The 23,353-nt window shown below is 40.5% G+C and overlaps 1 protein-coding gene across 1 annotated transcript in view; it reads left to right on the top strand.

Moving 5' to 3' along the window:
* Positions 1–670: 670 nt before the first annotated feature.
* The window catches only part of LOC138624710 (probable flavin-containing monoamine oxidase A), a 44,122-nt gene continuing 21,439 nt past the window's right edge, over positions 671–23,353 (top strand). Inside the window, exons 1-8 of the mRNA XM_069705106.1 lie at positions 671–898; positions 1,028–1,115; positions 2,617–2,797; positions 3,334–3,448; positions 5,160–5,317; positions 6,700–6,789; positions 11,937–12,021; positions 23,206–23,306. Coding sequence (XP_069561207.1) covers positions 781–898; positions 1,028–1,115; positions 2,617–2,797; positions 3,334–3,448; positions 5,160–5,317; positions 6,700–6,789; positions 11,937–12,021; positions 23,206–23,306 — 936 coding nt within the window. The 5' untranslated portion in view covers positions 671–780. The remainder of the gene's footprint in view (positions 899–1,027; positions 1,116–2,616; positions 2,798–3,333; positions 3,449–5,159; positions 5,318–6,699; positions 6,790–11,936; positions 12,022–23,205; positions 23,307–23,353) is intronic.

A 23,353-nucleotide genomic window follows, 5' to 3' on the forward strand; every position in this document is an offset into this window, starting at 1 on the left:
CCTTTGAGATTAGTCTTAAAATATTTATATTGGTAATTTTCCAGTGGTATTCCTTGGTATTTGCATTGGTAATGACATATTATTCAGTCACAGCATGTTCTCGAAGCTTACTTCCCATTATTTTTTATTTGCATAATGCTCTCTTGTGCCTTACTGGCAGAAGCTTGATATAATCTTGCCTCTGATTTACCGTAAATTACTGCATTTTCTGAAACTATTTAGATTTTTCAATGAGTGGTAGTTTTGTTAAGTGTGTTCCACTTGGAACTTTACAATACATAAAAAATGTCTTACTTGTAAATACTGAAAACAAATCTGACTTAGACAAGATTAATAAATTTGAAGTTCACACATGTTCTTCTATAAACATAAACACGGGCATTTCAGACATATGGCTTATTTACAACTAACTAATAAATCAACAAAACTTAAACTTAAACTAAACTTAAATTATTATTTAATGGATCCATTCAATTTTTCTTAAACACAGTATTATGAGTGCACACGACTTTACATGTGACAATGTCTCAACTTTTCAACAATCTAAAGCCACTGCCCTTCCTGTATGTGCTCGAGTTTACACGGCCCTTTCTCTGCCAAGTAGGTCACAAGCTCAGTTGTTTGCAGTTTCAAAGTGCACTATTACGAAAGCTGGCCAGGCTTGGCAAGATAACCTATTGGTACGGAAAAGAAAAGGGAATACTAGCTGGATTTGTGTTTCTGACTCCGCGCGGTGTAGCAGGAGTTGGCAGAAAAAGAAAAAAAGAGAGTCACTTGAATATGACTGCAGATATTTGGGACGTTATTATTGTTGGCGCGGGACTATCTGGACTGAGTGCAACTCATTTGCTCAAAAAAAGGGATGCCAAGTTGAAAATAGTGATTCTGGAAGGAAAAGGTATGAATGATTGAACCTAATTGGTAACTTAAAATGTGTTGTTTTCTACCTGAATTCCTTTGATGAAGCCACAGTTGAAAAGGATTACTGCATTAATTTGACTCACATCGTGTCTGGTGTGCCATGCAGATCGGGTGGGAGGTCGCACACTGTCCACTGAAATACCAGCAGCCAATGGCGTCGATCGCTGGGACTTTGGGGGGCAATGGGTCGGAAGGTAACGTAGGGCTATATTTAAATTTATTCTGTTGGGTGATGATGTCTTACAGGCACTTTCCAGCTTACTGGAAAATACAACTTTTTCTCATGAAAGGCTTTGTTTGTGTTAGTAAAAAGCATTTAGTAGCAATTTAAATACAGCCGTCACACTGAACATGAGCTGAATATGAAATCAGTGATTCTGGAAGACGCAAAATATCTTTAAGGAAAGGAAATGCTTGTAATGTGAGAGCAGGTGTAAAATGAAGAGCTCTGTTAGAAGGCTGAGCTTCAGCCACGAATATTGCAACAAACTCACTTATTGTGAGGAGGCCTGGTCACCTGCAGTGGCGGTTATCTCTGACACCTGCTGGCCAACTGTGAGCTCCACCTGCCTGACACCATGCGATGGATAGGTGATGTAGATAATGGATGGATCACTTACACCATTGTGCAAACACAGACTGCGGAGTAAGAATCACACAAACAAATAAAATACCCATGAACACACATTTATAAAAAAAACAAATGACTTAATGTAAATAAGGTTACTTACTTAGAATACTATTATGTATTGTTCTATGTTGCACTTGTAAGCTGGCAGAGACAATTTTCTTTGCAATGTGTGGGCTGCAGTATTTGTACTTACTCGTGTAATTATGGATGTGCATATGTATGTAATATGTTTGATTTACATAATGACATAAAAATAGTATTTTTCCTTTAGAATCCAGAAGAAGAAGCTGTTAAAATGATGATAGCAGCAGGGATATGCATCGTGTACATAAAACATAAACAGTAGGGGGTCAGTTATGTAGAAAAACACGGGATTTTGCATGTTTTCAGAGCTTCGCAAGTGTTCAAAGTCAATTCTTTTTCAAGGTTTATTATTTTTAAGAAGTCAATCCTTATATTGTGACTATTTTAAACTGTTCAGGAATCACAGACACCTATGTGTTAGTCAACCTGTTTTCTTTTCTTGGATCCAACTGCCAGTCTTTCTCAAAATTGCCTACACTCTTACGTTTTGGCAGAATAATTGATGAGGGACTCAGCTAAAGTCCTGTTTGAGCGATGATGTTTAGGAGAAACCGTCAGTCAGGATTTAGAATAATTCACAGGACAGACCGCTCTGTACAAAGCAACAAACTGCTACATATTTACACCCAGGAGCTGTCTCGTGAGTACTGTAGGCTACAACGTCCAGTTGACTGATGACAGCAGAGCAGGTCAAAAGGAGAACTTGTGAAATTCATTATTAAACAGCACTTTAATGACAGTTTGATTTAAAGAGGAGAGAGGGCATCTCTCAGGTGCTTCATTTCGACATTTTTACAGCTTTCCAGAATTTTCCTGGCTTTTAGGACTCACTGAAGCAATGCTGGAATCTCGAACCCACTTACACTCAATGCAATTACGATTCTAAAACAGCTGAAAAGTGAAATAAGTCCAGAAATATATCCTGAAAAACTGCAAACATCAGCCCAACAAAGCGTTAAAAAGACTTCTTTCTCTTTCAGCACCCAAACACACATCTTTGAGCTCATTAAAGAGCTGGGCTTTGAGGTCTTCCCGCAGTACAATACTGGCAGGAAGGTGCACCACATGGGTGGGCCAGCCTCCAAAGTTCTCACCTACGGGACCAGCATCCCTGCTCTATCCCCAGTGGTGCTGATGGACTTCACCCAGCTCATGTGGAAGGTGAGACAACAGATTTACACAGCAATATCCTGTCTTGAGGGCTACGTTCAGTCAGAGCTGCCTTCTAATGTTGAGAAATGTCTGGTCAGCTAAATAACTGCAATTCTCAAAGGATGAATACAAATGTGAGGAGTGGTTCAATTAATTTGTGTTGACTTTTGCATGTGTGCTGAGAATAAGACGAACAACAGCTTTTCCAAACACGTGTTTTTATATTCTGCTTTACTGTTCAATATTCTTACTATGCTGGAAATGTCTATAAAATCCCAAATGGAGTTGGTGGTGATATTTTGTGAGGTGCTTTTGGACAAGAGTACATTAATCACACAAAGAAATAGCAAAACAATTCCAGTCCAGGATGAGTGGTTAGAGTAGCAGTGGGAAGTAGAGATTGTGGGGGAAATTGCGCTGGCAAAATCATGTTTGTCAGCCCCCAGCTATTCTTTTGTTTTTATCTATATCAATGGGATGCTTTTGGTTCACAGTGGTAAATCATCACGTGTGGGTGTGATGTGGTGATTGTACTCTGCACTCAGATTGACAGATTGTGCGCAACAGTATGTGTCCAAGATCCTTCGAAAACCCCGAATGCTGTGGAATTGGACAGCATGACCCTGCACTCGTACATTGAGCAACGCGCTTGGACTGCAGGTGAGTTTAAAGAGCAAAGGTAACCTCGTCACCTCCTCCATCCTCACTCGGTGGACATGTTGATTTATTGCTACTTCGTGTTGGTCATAGAGTCTCAAAAGAGTCAAGCCGGGGTTCCTGATACAGATATGGCTCAGACTTGTAACAAAAGAGGTACAAACACTCAATGGGTGTCAATGCTAATTCAGTAAGAGTGTAAGAGAATGAAAGAGGGTTTTATAAAAGGTACAAAACTAAGTAAACTATAGAGCAGTTGAGACCATAATGAAGGAAGGACTGCCAATAGAGAGAAAGAGAGAGAGAGAGAGAGAGAGTCATCTTGAGCAAAGTTAAATTACATCGGTGACTGAATTTCAAAGATGAAGAAGGACTCTATTTTATACACATCGCAAAGTAGTGCCAAGAATAACGCAACTGTCTTCGCTAGTTTCACACCGACACAGTTAGCAAAAGTACTTGTGCCCATCTGAGGGCCAATGGGCATGTTGGTCTTAAAATGAAGTGGGGTTGTGAACATCGTTGGTGTATGGCTTCACACAGCTGAAAGAAATTGTGTGATTGACAAACCAAAAACAGGTCTTAAGTCAATAGCGCAGTACTTTTCTATCATTTTAGGGGAGTATTATTAAGAGAGTAATATGCACCTAGATGCACAACACGCAAACACTGTTTGTTATACTTACAGGGAGTTGCAGCAGATTAGATTACGATGTTCAAAAATATTATTGTGAACATCAGTATGCTTACAAGCAGATCTGTTTCCTCTGCAGAGGCGTTCTTTCTTACAGCTTGGCAAATGTCTTAATTGCAGTCCACTAAGGTGTGCACACCTGGCTCATGAGTGGAATTAGATGTGAAACTCTGATTGGTATATTTAATGTTTAACCCAACTTTGATCAATTAAGAGACAAAGCACGACCTCTGAACCATGAAGCACAGATAATCTGCTGTTCAACTTGCATATCTGGATTTGGTCACACCATAAATGCACTTGCGCCATTCAGTTCTGACAATGGACTTAGACAGTTGAAATATACAGGGTTTTCCTTAAGTTTGTGGAACACTTGGGTGCATGTATTTGGTAGGAGGCTTAGGTCAATTTTTCAATTAGATATATGCAATTTTACATAATGTTTTGCCATAGTTATTTAAAAAAAAAAAAACTATGAGTAAGGATGTAATGCTAAAATGCTTACAAAGAAAATGCTAACATACTAATGTTTACCATCTTAAGTTACAATCAATAGAAAGTATAGCTGAGGTCCAGGGGTGATGTCAGTAATTGTGCAGGTTTTTGGTCATAAATTAAAGTCTTGTATAAAATGAGAAACTGCTCTGATGGTGTCATTTGAAGAAAAGCCAGGGGCTCAACATTCATTACAAATCATCCTCTGGGAATTTTTCAGTGTCTGCATAATATTTCCTGACAGTCAAGAGAAAGATTAGTTGAGATGTTATTGTTAATGTAGACCTCTGGAATCAAGGCATGCACTTTTGACATGATGATTACAGGAAGGATAATCATCACCCTCTCAGCTCTTTGGAGTGCTGCCTCTGTATGTGCCAGAGAAAATTGCAGTTTTTTTTTTTTTTTTTTTTTTAATAATGTACAGTTTGGTAGTACAACTTTGCAGAACACTGTCATTGTAGGAAAATGTGTATCATTACTGCATGTGTAAACTACAGCAGGTGTTTCTTCCCTCCATGGCAGAACTCAAAGAGGAAATGGGACTGTGTAGCAGGTCTGTCTTTGGCGTAGAGCCATCCCAGATGTCCTTCCTTTTCTTCCTCGTCTATGCTGCAGCAGCTGGAGGACTACTGCCGCTTCTGGAGAGCACTCCAGGTTCCGCACAGGAGTTCAAGATAAAGGTACAAGGCTCCTATCATTCCACTGAATGCACACTGTTGACTCAAGAGCTTTTTTTTCAAAACAGGAGACCAAAATGGATTTCTTCTTCACTTCAATTAAACTTCGCATCCGGCCTGCTTCTGAACCTTCTTTCCCCTCACTCTGGTTAAAAAAAAAAAAAAAAAGGCAAGCGAAACTAATGGGACAAATAAGGCCTTTGGTTTTCAAACTGACGTATTAGCACATGTCCTTTGGTTTTTCCACCAACAGCAACTTACTTATAAAGGCATTCCAGCCATTTCCTGAAGGATTTTCTTTGAGTAGCACTTGAAGGGTGGCACCATTAAATGTGTTTTGGAACAGGCCTGCTCTTGTCTGTTGTATAAGCTACCATAAAAGAGCCGAGGCTAACAAGCACTGCTAACACGTGCTGTTTCACATTTTTTCTTAGTATATGCCCTTCAAAAATTGGATTTTCAAGTCAGCACTCGTTTAGTTATGTATATCTATCTTTAGCATGATATACTCGTAACTTTTATGTTGTCCTTTTTTCAGATACATACAATTTCTACTTGTTTTCTCTTATCAACCCTTAGAACCTAATGAACGCAAACTCAAATTCAAATTCACTCCTCTTTTTCTCAGTTAAATAGCGCAGTGGATATTCCTCACGGAGAGAGATGCCACCGGACGCCACCCAGAGTAATTTATGACATTTATTTTCCGTCAGGCACTAAAGACATATTTTTTCAAATTGCATACAGTGATCCACAAACATGGTTCAGATATTACCAGACTCTACACAATCTCTTCACAACTACAAAAATATATCTCTCCTGACAATATTTTCTGGCGAGAACAACAATTTCAAAAGACATATTTTTTTGTCCTTGATATGAATGCTAATTTAAAAATCTCTAAATATTATCTCATTAAATGAATAGAGATTTGGATAGCCTAGACTGTCCTAAAAAAACAAAACAAGATTCAGCATAAATGGTTAGCCCCAACAATGACCAAGAAATGAGATTTAAAGTGAAGGTAATTAAATTACCCTGCACAGCCTTGGTTCATAGGGTTAAAATAGAATGTGAGCAATTGCTAGTATTGACTACAGTTTCAAGAAACTAGTTCCCACTGAAAACTATTCAGAGTCACTTGTGTGGCTTATGAAGAACAGACAGGACAGTCCAAGAAAAAATAAATGCTGATAAGTTATTCAAATGTGATTTCTAATTGCATTAGAATCACAAACAATATATATTTTAATGGCATTTGGGAAATTGGCAAGAGTCTCAGTCACATAAGGGAGGGTTAACTTCAAGAGCTCTGCTCATCCAAGTCAAGCGGGCATCAGTGGGTTTTAAGCCCACCTTGTAATGTAATATCTGTCTCTCCACAGGGAGGCACCCAACAGCTTTCAGAGTGTCTGACAGAACGTGTTGGGTGGAATAATGTCCGACTGGGTTCTGCTGTGACGGCCATATGGCAGGTAAAGTACAGTAACGGCTCACTCAAGGATTGATGAGGCGCGACACAGAGATAACAGTTTCCTCAGTGGGGAAACAGGCTGTCTCCCGTGAAGGCACTGTCTGTTCCACCTGAATGTCTCTCTTATCCACAGCTGAGAGACCAAGAGTGCTCCAAGAAGCCTAAAGTGCAGCACTTTGCCCAATATTCCTCATCTTTATAAAGTTTATTTCTTTTACATGTATTTATTGTCTGCCTGAGGATATAACATTTGAGTTCTGGTTAATGGAGTACTAAAGGTGTTGGATCAAACACTATAGAAAACAAAATAAAATACAGAATTCCATCACTAAGGAGATGGTCATTTGAACAGACAAGTAAAGTAAACAGTTACACAACCACTTTGAACATTTTTCATTTATCTCATTTTTTTAAGCAAAAGAGCAACTTCGCTGCAAACTCTTAAATGTAGATATCGTTGGATTTTGCACTTTTGACTGATCCCAAACAATTTAAAGACGTCACCTGGTGCTTTGGGGAATTATGAGGGACACTTCCTCACAGCTGAGAAAATTTGTAGATTTATTCACAACAGTCGATTGAAGCTTTGGAAGGAAGGATTTTCTTGGTGTGATTGGACAAAAATTAGATATCCTTTCAAGTGGTCTGAGAGAAAACTAGACTTGTGCTCCTCTTCTTGGATCAGTATTCAGGCTCCAGCCCGTGATGGAGATTTTAGGTCAATCACAAGTCATTTGTATTTGTATGGACATTCAAATGGTCCGTGCTACAAATGCAGATTTGTGTATACGCCTCTTTGGTACTACTACTAGTAAGGCTGATTCATTGGCAGGAAATCCTGGAGGAAAACTTGGCAACAACTGCCTATACTGCAAAGCAACCCCAAAAAAGAAAGACTGACCTACCATAAAAGAGAATCTAAAAACTCGGACAATAAATGCAACAAAAAAAATTGTTAATATTTGCAAGGCATTTGCAATTGCATTGGCTTCAAGTTGGATTCCAAGCTTGGCGACTTGTCCAGGATGCATATGCCTGTGTCTGTCTAGTGGGAGGGGCTTAGGATAGAAATGGGAGGGGTGAAAGCTGCAGGAGGAGGGCTGTGTTTTTGGCCTTTACCTGAAAACTTCATATCCCCACTTTATGAAAGAAAATGGATCTTCAACTTTGGTACCTTGCTAATCTTAAGTCATTGAGCAAAAATGTCCCAAAAATAATTGGCTTTGGCATTTCAAATGTGAATACTTTCTGGTTTTCTTTTGTGATAATAAAGTTAATATCTTTGGGATTTCAGACAAAAACATTTTTCAAGAGATCACCTAGGGTTTAGAGAAATCGTGATGACCACTTCTACTCTGTTTGTCTAGTATGACTAATCGATTAGTCATCATGGTAATGGTTGATGAAGATGGTTAATTGCTGTCACACACTTTCTACACTAAATTAAGAAAGAAATGAGACAATACAAAAATTGCTCAATATTGAAAATACGATCACCAATTCTGCTCCTCCACCCTAGTACCCTCGTATAAAAATCAAAAATGGGGAGAAAAAAAAAGAAGGATGCGCTTACTACACCCACTTGTCATGTACGGGTCCTGGGAAGATATAGCCTATCCTAGCATGCACTGGGTGTGAGACAGGACAACAGCCTTGACATTTTGCTCGTCTATCAAATGTTAACACATATTGACAGACCAACACATTCACACTGACATCCCCAGCTACAGGCAATTTAGAGTTTTCACTTCAACTAAACTGAGGCGGAGCACAGAGAGGAAACCCACACAGGCAGGAAGGGAGAAATCCAACTTCACGCAGAGATGTCCCAGTCGGCAAGGATGGGTTCACACCCAGGACCTTCTCGCTGAGAGGCAAACCTGCCATGCACATGCAAACCAATATACAATAGAGCATCCCTGTTTTATGAGGATATAAGTGAAAGTACATCCATGTGAGGAAGCTTAAAAATTATTTGGTATTTTGGAGGAATTATGTCCAAAGTCTGCTCTGAAAAGCTCAGGGTCGTTACAGGGAAATATGAACTCCTAAGTAAGGGGCTGTACTGGCTTAAAGGGACCATACCATGCTAGTTTAAAAAAAAAAAAAAGTTTTATTTACATACTGACCTGATTTCAGAAGTTATGGTCAAAGCTCTAAAACTTGAGATGACAGTATATTAAAAAAAAAAAAAGAAGCTCTCTCCTATTCAATAACGCAGGTTAATTTGTTTGTTTACCTCTACTTCCCCATCAAACTGATGTCCTGTATGTTCACAAACAGGCATCTGGACAGTTGCCTTTATTTGCTTTAATGGTGCTAAGGTAGCTTGCTGGCATTGTCCACTTGCATTTTTACATTGATTTTGGGCTTCGACATACAAATGTATTTGAGAAATTGACATCTTGAGTAGAGAATGAGAAAAAGAAGTGAAACCTAACTCCCATGGTTTGTTTTCATAGCCTTGGAAAGGCCTCTTCACAGGGAACCACAGGGAAATTTTGTGCAATTTTAGTGTTGTGTAATTATGTCAAACTGTTCTACTACAATATTCAGGTTGCAAACTGGTGCAAAAAGCATTTTCCCATACACAACCATTGAAAAAGGAACACCTATAAAAAAGCAGTGAATCAATTAAAAGTACATTAGAAACCCAGTGTAGTGACTACAATTTGAACCGTTCCATCCAGTAACATTTGAAAAGTGTAGAAGAGCTGTAAACATTATTTTTTATCTTATCCCAGTCACGTGTGCGGGGAGGAAACAGAAAGTTGTGGGGTTTGATTCACTAAGATCTCAAATAAAGGGTACTAAATTGCGTGTTCATTCCAAAAGTTGCACATTTATTTTGCACCCGTTTTGCGGGTGATTTACTAAGAGTAATTGCGTCACTGATATCAGGTGCAAATCGCTGTATTTAAATGAGTTATTTGCACGTGTTAAAGTGATTCCAGCCTTTCTAACAGAAAGACCACAAAAGCAAAAGAAATCTAATTCCATTGAAATGACTAAATATGAATATAAAAAGAACAAAACGCTATAGGAGGTTATCAGCGAGGAAGCCAATGCCTTCTCAAAATTATGAGAAGATGGCAAGATACTAGGCTAAAAATAAAAACGGCTTATAATAAAACGTTGGCAAATAAAAGAGAAGGGACGGTGGATGAGTTCCTCCAACAAACACCGATCAGCAGCTCCAGCTCTCACTGTGATGAGCAGTGATTTTTCAGTCAGTGCCTCGCGAGTCCTCGGGAACCTTATGAAACTACCTGTGAATTCTGCGGGACAGAGCATTCAGAACCTGGGACAGCAAATCTGAATAACGGGACTGGGTGGGATATCACCGCAGCGATACACTGGAATGACCAGTTTTTTTTAATTGCTGATATTGTGTGGCTCCCCTTGTTGTTGTTTGTCAATCATTAATCAGTTCATTCAATAACTCAGAAATGTCATCGCTGGACAAACGATGTGTCTGAATAATTTATGCCTTTGACATCTCAAAAATGTTTTCACTGGTGTAAAACTACGGTCTCTACATTTCCCTGCATCTCCTTCTCACCACAATAAGAGCAGCCATCTCTCATATTGTGCACATCTGATCAATACATTCCTTTCATTCATACTAAAATACACAATAAATAATTTCTCATATTTCTACTTTCAGGTTTAGTAAATATCATTGCGGGTGCTAAAATTATGTATTTGCATTTTCCCTCCCAGTATTTTTCACGTTCAAGTAGAAATGCCCAATATTGCATATGCATGCAGGCAAACATGCAAAATGGACACTGCGTGTTAAATTGCACATTTGAAAGACACAATCCTCACTGCACATCGCCAGTAGATCAGCTTGGATATTTTTTGCAGGTGGTGTGGAGTTTGCACGTGATTTTACACACGCAAACCTTTAGTAAAGCAGGCCCTTCGTTGTGTATCTACCAACTCAAATGAAAAAACTGGACGCTAATGCACACATTTTGTGGGCCCCAAAGTGTTGGAGTGGATGAAACATCCGCGTACCTATTAGAAGATTTTTGAAATATATTTGAACGGGTGCACCACTGACAAGTTTTCACTCAAATGAATGCAGTCTTCAGTTCTCTATAATACACTCGTCTCGGACAGAGGCTGAACCTTGGGGCTGCATCAAAGGACATTATAAGGCTAGGTTCAGACTACACACAATATCAGCATTAAAATAGCCTAACCCAGAAGATGTAGGGTGTCAGGACTGAATATAGGCTCCAAGCATGACAACTCATTTCATCCTGTATAGTTGATGACAACTGATCCCATGACGTGGACGTGTCACATCCCATCAAAAAGACTAGACATGTCACGTATTTTTTTCCTTTTTCTTGCATCATGTGACAACTTCCAGAATCACGGTTAAGTGAAATATAGGTTAAACGATACGCAACTCAAACTGTCCTCTTGGTACACCCCACAACCACAAAAAAAAAGTCAGTGTCCAAAACACTGCTTTGGACGACGTTGTGTTTGCTTACATTGTTTGTTTCTGTCGGTGGCACTTCCAGACATCTTGCAGGTCATGAAAGATGGCAAGCGATTTTTGGACAGGGACCAACCTGTAGTCTGTCATGTGGCTCAGCCAAGTCCCAGCAAGAATTTATAACTCTATCATCTGACACAGTGGCCTTCTTGGGACGAAAATATTGTGTAGTCTCAAGCCTCAGTAAAACCAAGAGGGTTTTTTTTTAACAGTAAATCACACACTGAGACTTCAGAATCAAACTAGAGACCTGGAAACCTGCATGATTGTTCCTTCTTAAGTTACATGTGAGAATGAGGGAGAATTCCTCTCAGCAGAGTCAGAAGTTACATTCAATTAAATATAATACAATAGAATAGACAGATATTTGATTTACAAAATTATGCTTCATATGAAAATATCTCTAGAATGAGATGATGTTTGTTATATAATGCTCATCAAGAAGAATTTCCAATCACTAAGCTTCACTTTATGTATATAGAACATGTCTGCAGAGCATTAATGTTAATTTGGCAAAAAAATAAATGCAATACTTCAGCAGATATTATTACAAATACACATAGGTATTTGATACTAACCTCTGCAACTTGCTTAGTAAATAAGACTGTATTTGTGTTAATATGTTTGAACAGAATGCAGAGTGGGCCAGAGTGACGACTGCCACCGACACCTTCTTGTGCAGAGCCGTGATTGTCACCTGCCCCCCTCATTTGGCAGGTCAGTGTGCGTCTCCCACCCCTGTTGACTCGCTAAATTAAATTCTCACTGATGCAGAAGGCAAATATCCGCTTCTCTAATCATGTTTGTCAAATGTGACAAACCTTGCATCCGCGCAGAGAAATCTATGAGTTTCCTAAATGTCTTTTGGTTCTGGGGTGTGGCAGTCACTTTGGCTGATGTCTGGGGTTGAGACCTTGAGCTCAGGAATTGCCTGGGTTGGATTTTGAACCACAGCAAAAGTTATGGCCAAAACTTTTAACTATGAGCTAATGTGACTTTCACTGTGGGAAGCTGAAAGTGAAACATCAATGACCAAACTACCAAGGATGGACAAATATGGACCGTGGCAAGTAGTGTCTGTTTGGCTTGTGATGAGATCCTAAAAGTTTTAACTGAACTAAATTACATGTAAAGCCATGCAATGTTGAAAATGAAACATTAGCGGAATACATCACTACAAATAGAGTTTGTTTACTTTCCCCTGTGATCAGCTATGTGTATTGACATCTTGCTTTGCAGTGAGGTTTGAGAGAACATTCAAACCCTCACCAGAATCTACTTTTGATTATATTTTGGCTCATGAAAATGTAAATCTGGCATTCCAGCTTCTAATCAACTGCAGCCTAAAATAAAGTTGATTTAGGATTTGATTTTTGCCTTTCAGTTGGTGCTTGTTATGTGTAGGACACACACTAAAACTGGAGTCGATGCAGGTTGAAGCTTAGACCAGAGTCAGGGCTGGTCTTGCCAGGTTTGGACAGAGCTGAAGCTGAATCTGAAGCTCGGGCTTACACTGGGTCTGTGCCTGTTTGCACTAAGCTGGCAACAGATCTGTCACTCAAAGCCTCGTACTCAGATGCATGGACCATGGCCAGGTTCCTTAATGAGACAGGTTTGAGAGCAGTGTTGAATTATGCAGCATGGATTGCTCTGGCTCGTATGCCACAGTCCCACACTTTGGCCTTAAATCAGTTTGTGGAGGTTCACAGGGACTCTCCAACGCCAAAGTCAGGCCAGTGATTGAGACGTCTCCTCTCCCAAAATAAGTCGGGATAAATTAAAGAGTAGGATGCGGCGTAAAGCTTTTAATTTTCTGGAATTGGGTAAATCAGAGAAGCTTTATTGTTAGTGGGGGACTGAAGGATTTGGGATGTTTCCTAGCCTCTCTTGGACAGCAGTCTAAAGTGGTGTTATCTTTATCAATAGCCTCTCATGTTTGGCTTTTCTTTTACAGATGTTTGCTTCGAATCAACTGCCAGGCCACTTGCTTTTGAATCAATTAACAGGACAGCTGAATAATAATAATACAAAAAAAAAAGAATACTGTCCAGGTCCAGAAGGTGCCTGGCATCCAAAGACGTGCGCCACTGTATTAATAGACAGCAATGCAAAGGCTGGTTATGAGCTGTGTGTTCCCCAATCTATCATGGTTGTCCTGTTCTTGGCTCCTGGATTTATCTTCCCATTCATCCATCCATCTTTTATAATGAGTTCCGTCAGGTTTCCTTTTTTTGCCTGTTTTTGTTACCACTTCTCTCACTCACCTCAATGATTTATGAATTGCTTCGTCTCATACGAGGTTGACATGCATACAAAGGATGAGCGTGGAAATGGGGGATTTCTGCCAAGTGTTGACTTTTGAAAATATTGCTCAAGAAAGTGGATATTTTTTAGTTGGGAAATAGGTTACGCTGTTTATACTGTTAAAAAGGATGAGTTGATTCTACTTAAACACAAAATATTGTAGTAACCAATAACTGGCAATAGGGCTGCGCCAAATTGTATAATTTATGATATAGGTGTACATTTTTAAATTATTTAAAAAATTAATGTCGTGATAATAGCAATATTCAGACTAATTGATGTAAAGACGCAGTTATGCAGCAAAAGCAACAACAAGCATGGCGGAAAGCAGACAGATTGTTAGGATTTCTGTCTGACCCTAGTGTGTTTTACCTTTGTTTCTCCCCCGATCTCCTCTCCTCATGTATTTTTGTCGTTCCCCTGTTTGTTATTGTTGTGCCCTGTGTATTTTCAGTACATGCCTCCGATCACCTCTCACTGCCACGCCCCTCTCTGTAGGCGCAGCTGATCCGCATTTCAGTGATCACCACCCGCTGCTATATCTACCCCGACTGTTCTCTCCACCGCTGTCAGTCTGTCCGTCTACCTACCTGGTTCCTAGTTGCTGTAAATCCGTTTACTTGTTCAGTGAAAGTTCCGGTTCTGACTCCCTGTCTGTCTCCTACATACCTGCCGTCCAGTGTCGATCCTCGGGTATCACCTGTGTGAAGAAGCCGTCCAGTGTCGTTCCACGGAGTTCACCTGTAGCTAAGCTCGACACACTCTCCCGTCAGTTTGCTCCAGACGACGGGGACTCGGTGCCCGACACCATAGTTCCACCCTCCTGTGTACTGAGGGCACTTACCTGGGAGGTGGGGACCGCTGTTTGGTACGCCCTCCTCACCCAGCAGGACCCCGGAGGTGGACCTCCCGATCACCTTTTCATTCCCCCCTCCCTGGTTCTTCAGTGGGCCCATGACTCCTGACTCTCCTGCCACCGAGGCATACGACGCACCATCAACTGGCTCCGTCGTACCTTTTGATGGCCATCCCTGGAGAATGATACCTATGTTTTCGCCTGCACTACCTGTGCTCGGAGAAAGGCCTCTCACAGGGCCCCCGCTGGACTACTGCAACCGTTACCGATTCCCCAACGTCCAAGTTCACACATCGCACTGGATTTCAGAACTGGATTTTCTCCCTCAGACAACAACACGTCATGGACCGTTTCTCCAAGGTCGCACACTTCATTCCCTTACCCAAGCTTCCGTCAGCCCGTGAGACTGCTGATCTGCTGGTTCACCATGTATTTAGGCTCCATGGCATTCCGTCAGACATCGTGTACGACCGAGGTCCCCAGCTTACGTCCCAGGTCTGGAAAGCGTTTCGCCTCACCCTCGAGCCACTTCTAGCCTCTTCTCAGGTTTCCATCCACAGACTACTGGACAGACGAAGAGGTTGAACCAGGAGTTGGAGGCCATCCTCCAAAGTGTGACGGCAACCAATCCGTCCTCATGGAACCGCCTCCTTCCGTGGGTAGAATATGCCCACAACAGTCACACCTCATCGGCCACTGGACTACCACCTTTTGAGGCCTCCTTAGGCTACCAACCTCCTCTATTGCCCAGCCAGGAGGCCGAAGTCGCGGTTCCCTCGGTGCAACACAATCTCCGTTGCTGTAGAAAGGTTTGGAGAGACACTCGGTCCGCCCTGCTTTGCTCCTCTGAACAGAATAAACGTCTGGCAGATCGTCGCCGCATCTGCCCCTGCCCGCCCCTGCCTACCGCCCCGGCCAGCTGGTTTGGCTTTCCACCAAAGACATTCCCCTCCGTACTGAATCCAAGAAGCTTTCGCCATGCTACATCGGTCCATTTCCCGTGGTGGACATAATCAACCCCGTGGTTGTCAAACTCAAGCTCCCTAGCTCTATGAGGATCCACCCAGTTTTTCATGTTTCCCTCCTTAAACCCGTAAACTCCAGTCAGTATTAAAAAATACATGTATTGAAATTTTAATTAAATTGACATAACGGCAAAAAAGCACACATTGTTAATTATTTAAATGAATATTCAAAACACTCCATGTACCATTTCTATATACATTGTGTCAGGATCAGCAAATCCTCTATTTATTCTGAGACTGCATATCATAAAAAAAAAAAAAATCCCGAATAGTCTTTCACAGCATGCATTCAGAGTATAATGCAATTAGGCACATTGCCTAATATTCAACAGTAGTTGCAGAGACAGCTCTGTGGAGGCTAAATTAGCATTTTGTTTCAAAGAGTTTTTCTGTCTCTCTTTATCTTGTAGGAAGTCCCTTGTAACTTGTATACTGCCCTGAGCGTGTACATGTGCATATTCTCGTATTTTTGTTGTTGTGTTTGAGTGGGTGAAGCTGAAGTTCTTGACGACCTTTACAAAAGTCACTATACCTGACTAAAGGGGTTTTTCATCTGATTGCAACTGAACTTGACAGTCAGCCAAGCGACATCTTTCTGACATCTCTTCACTCAGGGAAGAGGAGCCGCTCTAATGACAGCAGGCTTGGGCAGCGGTAAGGAAACTATTACATCTGGCAGTCACAGTTTAGTCCAGAGCCTTGTTTACATATGTACGAGACAGGAAAGTAGTGCACTAGCATCGATTTGCCAACTGACACTGGCAGCCAGAATTCTAGGTATCTGCTCTGCTGTGAATGAAACTAATAGAGCCTAATGTGGGAATTCAATATGGAGCGCGAGCCAAAGTGAACATAATTAATGAAATGTTATTTTTATCTCACCGACTTTAAACTCTATGGAAATGAATTGAGCAATCTTTGTGCATTTTGCATCTCTTCTAATGAGCAATTTAGCAAGTGGTGAGAAGCAGACAAATATAGTAAATGTAGTTTTGCAAAGCTTCATCAAATTTTGGTGAAAATGTTAAACCACCACAATGATAGACCACACTTAATCTAACCTTTGTGATTAAAGCTTGAACAATCCTGAAATTTTGAGATTAATAGTGATATTAATATTTAAACATGAACACAATTTTAAGAATATGTTGTCTGACAATGATATTCTAACATCAACACCCGACAATAACATTTTTGTGAAGTATAAAAGACAAGAACCAAGATAAGTACAGAGTGTGTAATTTTACACTACTGATATACTAGTTGTTGTGTTTTTTTTGTGTTTATTCAGGTTAGAATTTCAGAGAATATCGCAGGTTCAGGTTGTTCGAGCCAAAGAGTAAGAAAGCAGTGTTCCTACTTAAAAATAACAGCCTCCAGTAGGTTGTCCTTTTCTTTTGGAGGGATCACAGTTACACATACCTTCTGCTCTCCTCGCTTGCTAGAGCCATGCCGTGCACTCCAGCAACAAGTGCGTCCAGTGAGAGCGCTTTCAGGTCAGCCGGTCGTGTGCTCGAAGCGCTTCAAAACAGGTTAGATCCCAAAACTGTGAAATTCATCCTTTTTTTTTTTTACACAGTGCAGCCAAACACAAGACTAAAGCAGACAGTACAGACCCACACATGTAGACTACTATTTACAAGTTCACTGTTAAAGTGTGCATGTGTGTGCGTGCGAGTGAGAAAAATGTCATGGCTTCAAAGAGGGACTACTTGTTTTACTGGCTGCCGTTCAACAATAAATACAACTTTTTGAAACAGTCTAGACCCAGATGCTTTTAGGCTCAGACAGATACTATAGTATATGTTCTGTAATCTATTTCTTATGCTAACGTTTAGGCAAACAGTCCAAAAACAAAATAGTAAAACACTGCTTACTTTGCTGTAGGCTGCAGTGGCTCATGCAAAAATGTGTCATCCAAATTAGTGTCAGTCCTTTTTGAAACAAGTACTAAAAAATAAAATTCTTACTTAGTGATTGGGCTATGGATACCATCGCTATACACAGCATAAAATTCAGGCAAAAGTTGGCGGTTTGCAGGCTGGGTCGGACTTTGTTGTTTGATTAACGCATATCTTTTTGGGTCGGGCGAGTCAGGTATGCTCTCATAACATGTTGGGTCAATGAGGGTTTTAAAAAAACCCATCACTCGTTGCAACTCACAACATTTTGCGTGGCTACATTTGCAACTAAGTCAAATTAAACACACCGCGTAACTCGTCATCAAGGTAACATGCTTCATGTACCAAAGATGGACAGTTGGCCATCCTTTTACAGTGGGTATGGAAAGTATTCAGACCCCTTTAAATGTTTCACTCTTTGTTTCATTGCAGCCATTTGCTAAAATCAAAAACGTTCATTTTATTTCTCATTAATGTACACTCAGCACCCCATCTTGACAGAAAAAAACAGAAATGTAGAAATTTGTGCAAATTTATTAAAAAAAGAAAAACTGAAATATCACATGGTCATAAGTATTCAGACCCTTTGCTGTGACACTCATATTTAACTCACATGCTGTCCATTTCTTGTGATCCTCCTTGAGATGGTTCTACTCCTTCATTGGAGTCCAGCTGTGTTTAATTAAACTGATTGGACTTGATTAGGAAAGGCACACACCTGTCTATATAAGACCTTACAGCTCACAGTGCATGTCAGAGCAAATGAGAATCATGAGGTCGAAGGAACTGTCCAAGGAACTCAGAGACAGAATTGTGGCAAGGCACAGATCTGGCCACGGTTACAAAATTATTTCTGCAGCACTCAAGGTTCCTAAGAGCACAGTGGCCTCCATAATCCTTAAATGGAAGAAGTTTGGGACGACCAGAACTCTTCCTAGACCTGGCCGTCCAGCCAAACTGAGCAATCGTGGGAGAAGAGCCTTGGTGAGAGAGGTAAAGAAGAACCCAAAGATCACTGTGGCTGAGCTCCAGAGATGCAGTAGGGAGATGGGAGAAAGTTCCACAAAGTCAACTATCACTGCAGCCCTCCACCAGTCGGGGCTTTATGGCAGAGTGGCCCGACGGAAGCCTCTCCTCAGTGCAAGACATATGAAAGCCCGCATAGAGTTTGCCAAAAAACACATGAAGGACTCCCAGACTATGAGAAATAAGATTCTCTGGTCTGATGAGACCAAGATTGAACTTTTTGGCGTTAATTCTAAGGGGTATGTGTGGAGAAAACCAGGCACTGCTCATCACCTGCCCAATACAATCCCAACAGTGAAACATGGTGGTGGCAGCATCATGCTATGGGGGTGTTTTTCAGCTGCAGGGACAGGACGACTGGTTGCAATTGAAGGAAAGATGAATGCAGCCAAGTACAGAGATATCCTGGAAGAAAACCTCTTCCAGAGTGCTCTGGACCTCAGACTGGGCCGAAGGTTCACCTTCCAACAAGACAATGACCTTAAGCACACAGCTAAAATAACAAAGGAGTGGCTTCGGAACAACTCTGTGACCATTCTTGACTGTCCCAGCCAGAGCCCTGACCTAAACCCAATTGAGCATCTCTAGAGAGACCTGAAAATGGCTGTCCACCAACGTTCACCATCCAACCTGATGGAACTGGAGAGGATCTGCAAGGAAGAATGGCAGAGGATCCCCAAATCCAGGTGTGAAAAGCTTGTTGCATCATTCCCAAGAAGACTCATGGCTGTACTAGCTCAAAAGGGTGCTTCTACTCAATACTGAGCAAAGGGTCTGAATACTTATGACCATGTGATATTTCAGTTTTTTTTTTTTAATAAATGTGCACAAATTTCTACATTTCTGTTTTTTTCTGTCAAGATGGGGTGCTGAGTGTACATTAATGAGAAATAAAATGAACTTTTTTGATTTTAGCAAATGGCTGCAATGAAACAAAGAGTGAAACATTTAAAGGGGTCTGAATACTTTCCGTACCCACTGTATGTATGGTGATAAAGGTTTGGACAATAAAACGTAAGATAAAGGATACAATGTGTACAATATGAAGGACACCTCACAGTGTGCGTTCTGAAAGCTACAAAGTTCAGCATAATAAAACAACCCACTAACTGTCAGGTTTGTTGAAGTCTGTCCTTGTCCTGTAAAATATGCTTCATTTACAAAATACCCGATGTGCTCTGTGCATTCGGTATCAAAAATTAATATCTTTTTTACTTTGAAAATAATTTCTAAACAAGTGAAGACAATCTTAGCAAAAACATTCATCCTCTTTCAACCTTGTTTCGTTGAGATCGACAGACAAAATTATTAGACAATGTTGCACGGATAGTTTGTGTATAGAGAGATTGCTTTTACTACACAGCCTTCAATTTCAATAAATGTCAAGGGGCTGCACAGATAATTCAATAAGAGTTCTGTAATGTGAGGTGCCCATAGAAACAGACTTACATCTGTAACATTTGGATTAAGTGGTTGGTGAAGAGAGTTGCCTATTTGTGATTGTCTTTCAGATTTTTGACATTCAAGACCGCTATTTTTTTTCATCCATTTGTCACTATTGCCTTTTTTTCTACTAAACTGGCCCTAGGTATGGATACCTGCCGAGCATTATGGTTGTAAAAATTCACATTTATTTGGTTTGATCGAAAAGCTGACACGCTGAAGTTATGGAACATTAAGCCTGCTAATTTTTTTTTTTTTTTCTCTTTTCTCACACCAACCAGGAGGTTGTGCTTGCCATTAATTATTCCTCTTCTCCACAACAGGTTAAGTTATATGCTGTACATTGCTCTGCTGGTTTTTCAGGATGAAAGAGAGGATCTAATTCCACAGCGTACACAAGCACCACCATGAACTAAACTTAAGTTATAGCGAGTACTAGCTATTTTCATACTTTTTAGAGTTTCTTGGCACCACTCTTTATAAATTGCCATTCCGAAGCTGCATCTCTGAATCATCATGCTTTGATGTTATGTCTTGATTTGAGTGGCTTTTCATGTTTCACTTTCCTTATCCCTCTGACAGTCAAAGACACTGAAAGTGCCTGTGCACTATGTCAAAAGTTCAGAGTGAAAAAGTAATGGGAATTTTGAACCCTGTTGGTGAAGCTATCCCAGATGCAACTGTCAGTGACAGAGGAAATTGAGAAAGTGAGGTCAATGTTGTCGTGTGGTGAATTCACAGAAATCCAGTTCGACAGATGCTAAAGTATTCTAAAAGAAGAAACTTAGACAGAGACGGTGAGAAGAGTAAAGTGAAACGCTCTCGGGGAAGTAGCGTCCTCAGAAGTGAGAGTGTTAGTGGTCAGGAACCAGCATTTGTATGGATTGCTTTGGGGCTACGAGGCACTCTGGAACTTGCAGCTGTTTTGAAAAGATGACACAGTGATGCAAAAAAGTCAGATGAGCTGTCAAATGAGAGTGCTTCAGACAACGGTAGACGTGTCAGCTTCCTGGAGAGGCAACTTCCTTTTTTTCATCCATGTCTTTTGACCGCCACCTCCAACCCTCTCTTGCCAACTACAGAGCCAAAGCTCTTGGTTTAGGATACTAATTGATGTAATAGAAATTCCTTTTGTAATTCTAAGTAGAACTGATTACTTTTAACAATGTAACAATATATAAATTATTTAATAAATTATAATCAAGTCAACTTTGATGTAGCTCTGCATGTTAACATACTATATGAATTAAATAACTGAAGACTTAATAAAATGTCACCAATTTCTGCAGTACTTTAAAAGCAGAACACAATATCTTCAATCAAGGTGCATAGAGAGAAAAAGTAGTGGGATGAAGTCTTAACTCCAGCAATGCTTGTAGTATAAGCAAGATAGGCATGAAACAACACACCTCGTTTGCCTAATGCGTACACATCCTTTTTGCATATTCTATGTAATGTGTTTTTATGATTAATGCCACAAGCTTAAGTGTGTTGTTATTGCAAGTTATTTATTATAGTACTTTTCACAGATCAAAGTAACAACGTGCTCCACAAAAACAGAAATGTTGAAAAATATTAAAATGAAAACCACAACCAAAACAAACAATAAAAAGCCATTCAAATACAAGCACCAGATCTGGCCTTTTGAAGGCGTCGACAGAGAGGGCAGAACGTATGTCAAGAGGAAGAGCGTGCACAAAGAAGAGTGCACAAAGTTGGAGCCATCACTTCAAAGGCACGATCTTTCTCAGTCTTTAGACAAGTGCGAGGGACCACCAATAAGCCAAAGACCAGAGTGACCTAGTCGCTCTCCCGACCTTGGAGGGCTCTATAAAAGTATAGGTATAATGGACCCTGGAACTGATAGGCAACCGATGAAGTGAAGATAAACTTCACTTCACCGGTTGCCTATCAGATTCAGGTACCTATAGGTATGACGCGAGTCATCCTCCTGGACCTGTTCAAGAGCCGCTGAGTTTTGGACCAATGTAGATGGTCCAGAGTTGACTTGCTGAGGCAGGTGGAGAGGGAATTACAGTAGTCCAGCTAGGATGATATGAAAGCATGAATAATCACCTCCAATCATCTCCTAAACATTTTAACATTCCCATGCACTGGCATTATCATTGCTGGGTTAAGTTCAAATTTTAAAGAAATGTTTTACTGAGTTGCCATATAAGTAAGTTTAAAAGTCTGCCAACCCAGCAGTGAATACTCAACTGTTGATGTGGATATTTAATCATTTTTCAAGTGATTCCCAGTTAGACGGGGAAGATTGTCAGTATTTATCCTGCGGAGGTACAGACACTTATGGTCCATAAGGTCTGTAATTTAGACCACCTTTTCCAAAAGTGCCAAACGTGAGGCATCTTCAAAGGGACAAGTGTGGATATCTGTGGAATTGTGTATTTAATCATATTTACACGAACTGTTATTAAACCTGTTTATTCATGTCATCCTGATTTAACTGTGATGTTTTTTTGTGACGTGAAGTTCCACAGATGTGTCACAGCAGATTTGTGCACGTATCAGCAGATTATATTGTTATTCTTATAAACAGCAGAGTGCAGTGATGAAGTACCAGAATATGTCTTATTTGGTCATATGCAATTCAACAGATCCCTGATAAATAATGAGGTAGAAGGCATTTCTTGTTATAAACCTAGCTTGCATTGCTGTCAAAACAAGCCGTGCTATGAATATAACATAACTCGACAAGTCTTATGTCATATGTACAGTACTGTCGTTTGAATATCTAGGTGACCATGTCAAATTAGTTTGGAGCCACTTATCATGTCACTGTTTTTCAATTTTACCGCTTTAGGCTCATCAATTTTGTTTTGCATTACGGGCATTATTTTGACACCGCTGACAGACCTCCGACAGTTTCAAAATGATGCTTCACATCTTGCAGTGGTTCATTTGTTAAAAGCCTGGCTTTTGGCCAGATGTTGCTTCACTTGCCAGAGCAAGCACGGAAACGATCTAACTTCTTTTCATGCGTGACATGCACATCCTCTAATGGTACTGATGAAGATACTTGACTGCTCTCGCAGTGAGATGTAAGTGCTGTGATCAGTACTGTGAAGCCAGGCAGCCGGCAGACTAGTATTAAGTCATGGGGATTTATTTACAAGGCCATTAATGCTAGTTAGTGATTTAAGATAAAACCATCCTGATCAATAGAGGGATTACCTCAAGTGTGCTCTCTCTCAAGTAAAGTATAGATTTGTGCTATATGTTATTGTACACAATACACCTGCTGAGACCAGGAAAGGCAGCTTACTGATACTAAAAAGAGAATGCAGCTTCTGAGACTCATGTTGTGATGTTGTTTTCCCACCAGCAAAGATCCACTACCAGCCAGCGCTGCCCAGCCAGAGAGAATTCCTTACCCAGAACATGCCTGTGGGCCACATGATAAAATTCATCATCACCTACCAGACGGTGAGTAACAAAATAAAACTCGACAACTGAACAGACAATTATGTCTG

This window comes from Brachyistius frenatus, unplaced genomic scaffold (assembly GCF_029030835.1).
Source record: "Brachyistius frenatus isolate BFR_SWC_R1_liver_20210118 unplaced genomic scaffold, ASM2903083v1 Contig_3, whole genome shotgun sequence".
Classification (NCBI taxonomy): Eukaryota; Metazoa; Chordata; class Actinopteri; family Embiotocidae; genus Brachyistius; species Brachyistius frenatus.